Here is a 4,042-nt window from a genome sequence, read left to right on the forward strand (position 1 = left end):
GTAGTTTCGAGTCCACACCCTCAATCATGTCCACCCTGACCCATGCGTTCAAGCAGTTGTTTTACTTATATGTTTCCTCTCCTGCAGTCCTTCCTCTGAATGTGGGTAGCTTTCTTTACCATAAATCCCTCAGAATTGTCCTGGGTCATTGTATTGCTGCTGGTACAGAGGTCCATTACATTCAATTTTACCACAGTATATCAGTCTCTGTGTATAGAGTCCCTCTTCTTTTTTGATATAGAAGAAAAGATCATGAAGCGGATCAGATTACATTCAGTTTCATTCCTTTAATTCTCAATTTATTTTATTTTTAATAGTTCTCTTTTTTATTACAAATATGAACATGCACATTTTTATTTACAAAGAGCAGAAAAGAGGTTTATATATGAAATCATGACATAAACAATTTTGAATTTATTTTTTCTTTAAGATAGTGTGTATGTGTGTGTGTGTGCACTTGTGTGTGGTGTCTAAATATACTTTATATGAGACATGGGTTAGTATCTGAAATGACATTTAGCTCACTTCTTTCCAATGAATACTGTGATTTTTTTTATCTTTGAGAGGTGTAAGAGGAAGGTTGTAGGTGAGAACTTCCTCTTTCTGTTGTTAATATCCAGAAGTGCTATTGGGCTAGAAGTACCCCAACCCTACCCCAACTCAAATATTGGCTCTCTAAGGCTACAATATTTTTGGGAACCTGGGGTAAAAGCCATTTTCCCTAATAGCCCTCAAAAGGGAAGTGTAACCATACTATCTCCAGCTTAGCTTCCTCTAATCTATCTCTGGCTACATAAAGGGACATCTTAAATAGTGAAGAGTAAATAAATCAATTTATGCAAGCAAAACAGATATGTTTTATTTAACAAAACAACCTTGCTTTTCTGTGTTTCACCTCTAAACTTGCTTCCACACATTTTTTATGTTTAATTTTTAAAAATTGATTAGCTTTTCTTTCTTTTTCTTTTTTTGCACCACTAAAACAAAATTTCATACTGTGTCTCAAAAAGCACATTAATTCTGTATTCCTAGTCTATTAACTTCTTATTCAAGAGAGATGGAAAAGGTTCTTTAACTCCTTTTTTTATTTTTAATTTTAGGGAATAGAGTAGGGCATTCATATCCATGAAGGATGCATTCTAAAAACTACCAGGAATGGATAGTACTGAAATGATATTTCTAGCTTTTACTTTTGACAAGTATGTTAACTTTACTCTATATCACTGTACTCTCTCTCCCCACTCCTACCCCTCAGCCCAGAACTTCTTGGCCTCCTACCTACCCAACTGTTCCCCCAAAAGACCCACTAAGTGAAAGAACTGTTTCACAGACTGCCACATGGCACAAAGAGAGGAGACCTTTACCTTCCTCCTTCCACCTAGCCCATCTGTCTTTCTTCTATCTGTATGTACTTGGGTAAAGTGTTCCCAGGCTCCATGTGTCCTTTATACATTTACTGCGCCCTCCCTCATCCAGTGACAGCCCCCCTCTACCTGCCTCCTTCCTTCCCTTGGAATTTGGGCTTGACCATGTGTAACTGAAACTGGGAAAGCAAAATTGTGGTTAAGGAGGATTTTATCTTATTGTTGCCTTATCCAGGTAAGCATAATAAGGGCTGAAGAATAAAATTGTATTCTCACAATCAATAATATGATCATTGACTTTAGGATTTCTGAGGAGAATGTAGAAGAGAGAAGACTAAATAGAAAAGACCAAAATGAGTCAACTGGATAATGGGTAGAACTTTGTAACCATTGTCTAATTGTGCTATATCTGTCCCATGCAAGGAGAGGCTTACTAATCAAGGATTCATCAGCAATTTGGAATAGAGTATCAAGTTTCTGTGAAGTTAGAATCTTAGTGGAGAACAATAAGTGAGGACCAATGGCCAGCTGAAAATCTGGATCAAAAACTCAAAGCCCATCAAGGCAGAGGAGATTTTTATAATCTACAAGATCCCTAGTGAAAATTGTATTGGCTGTAGTACCACCACTGGAGAGATATAAGATACTTCATATGCCTACCTGAGATGCACACTTGCTGAGGAAAATCAGAAATACAACAGACAGTAGATACAATGGGACAGTGACATTTCATCAATAAAATAAGCTGCGAAAATGTGAGTTGTTCCTCTATAGTATACCTTGGTGAATACCCATTTTCCCTATTCAGGTCAAGTTTTTACATGAGTATTGTGATAGATTAAGGTTACATTATAAGAGAAAGTTTCTCTTCTTATTTTGATTATCAATCTATTTAATTAAATATCTTTACTCTAAGTATGGGTTTATCACTATTGAAAGTAATCTAAATATTAAAAATTTGAGGTAGTTTCCTGGGGATCAATGGAGAATGATCATGGGTACAATAATGATATTCTACTTGTAACAAGAATTCATGAAGAAAAGGGTGGAGTGAGATTGGAGGAAAGGATGGAAAATTAACGTCCTATTTATATACCATTTTTAAGGATTCATGAAATTTTTTATATCTATTGTCTCAAAAATTTACAATATCATCATGAATGTTATTCAACTGTCCATTTTTTTTGTTTCTGAGAGAAATGAACTAATTTGCTCGTAACCCCATCTAGAATGGATCAGTCATTATTCATATCACAGTCACTTCCAAGTTCTCCAGTACCACTTTTTTCAATTCATTATACTTTCTCTTGATAAGGTCAATTTGAGCTTAATAAAATATCTGGAATTAGGGATGAGTGTCCAGAAAACAACAGCTAAATTATTCCTCCACATAAATTAGAATAAGACTAATGACTCTTCCCTCTAGTAGCTTTTCTGAAAGCATTTTTGACATCTTTATTTCTTAAACTGTAAACCAAAGGGTTCAGCATGGGAATGATCATGGTGTAGAATACAGAGGCCATTTTATCTGTGTCCATGGAATGAACTGATGAGGGTTGTAGATACATGTAGATGGTTGCCCCAAAGAATAAGAACACTGCAAAGATATGAGAAGCACAGGTGAAGAAAGCTTTCTGGCGGCCCTCAGTAGAGCGGATCCTCAGAATGGCAATGAAGATTGAGAGGTAGGAGGTCACAATGACGAGAATAGCAAAAGACATATTAAATGCTCCTATCGCACAAACCAACAATTCGGTGAAGCGTATATCTGAGCAAGAGAGAGTCAAGATTGGAGGAATATCACAGAAGAAGTGATTTACAACATTGCAACCACAGAAAGAGTGGCTAAAAATGAAGCCAATGTGGATGGAAGCATTTAGTATGCCACAGAAATAAGAACCAATGATTAAACCCAAACACATCCTTGATGTCATGATAGTAGAGTAATGTAGGGGCTTACATATAGCCACATGGCGATCATAGGCCATAGAGGCCAACAGAAAATTTTCAATAGTGGCAAAATTTGCAAAGAAGAACATTTGTGTAGCACAACTATCATAGGAAATGGCCTTGTCTCTTGTGAGAATCCCAGCAATCACTTTGGGAATTATAGTTGTGGAGGCACCTAAATCTGCCAGAGAGAGGCCACTGATGAAAAAGTACATGGGAGTGTGGAGAGTAGAATCCTCTAAAATCAAGGCTACCAAACCCAGATTTCCTATTAAGGTGAAAAGATAAATAAGGATGAATATTATGAAGAGAAAAACCTGAAGCTCTTGAATATCTGTTAATCCTACTAAGATGAATTCATTCACTTCTGTGCTATTCTCTATACATGCCATTTGGGAACAGGATCATTGATCTACAATTAGAGGGGAGAAAAAGAAATTATTTCTGTACAATGACAAAATCAAAACCATGTGCATAAACTTTTTTTTTCAAATGTTAGAAATAAGTGACTGAGACTAGGAGAACCTAGATGGTCATTATGGCATCCATTCCTCAACCTTTCATTGAACTTATTCCAAATTATTCTTTTTAAAATAATTTTATGAGTACCTTTTTATATTACATTCAATTTCATTTTTATTTTTTTTTTAAACTCTTACTTTTCATTTTGGAATCAATACTTTGTATTGGTTCCTAGGTAGAAGAGTGGTAAGGGCTAGTGTTGTGAG

General features: G+C 35.8%; 1 protein-coding gene across 1 annotated transcript; it reads right to left on the reverse strand.

Annotated features, from left to right (window-relative positions):
- Positions 1 to 2,770: 2,770 nt before the first annotated feature.
- Positions 2,771 to 3,706, reverse strand: LOC123252703 (olfactory receptor 5B12-like). Its single transcript, XM_044681963.1, has one exon. It carries the CDS (start codon positions 3,704 to 3,706, stop codon positions 2,771 to 2,773), a length of 936 nt encoding a protein of 311 aa, XP_044537898.1.
- Positions 3,707 to 4,042: the final 336 nt, after the last annotated feature.

This window comes from Gracilinanus agilis, chromosome 6 (assembly GCF_016433145.1).
Source record: "Gracilinanus agilis isolate LMUSP501 chromosome 6, AgileGrace, whole genome shotgun sequence".
Classification (NCBI taxonomy): Eukaryota; Metazoa; Chordata; class Mammalia; order Didelphimorphia; family Didelphidae; genus Gracilinanus; species Gracilinanus agilis.

Coding starts and splice junctions, on each gene's coding strand:
- LOC123252703 (XM_044681963.1), bottom strand. CDS start 3,706: ATGGCATGTATAGAGAATAGCACAGAAGTGAATGAATTCATCTTAGTA.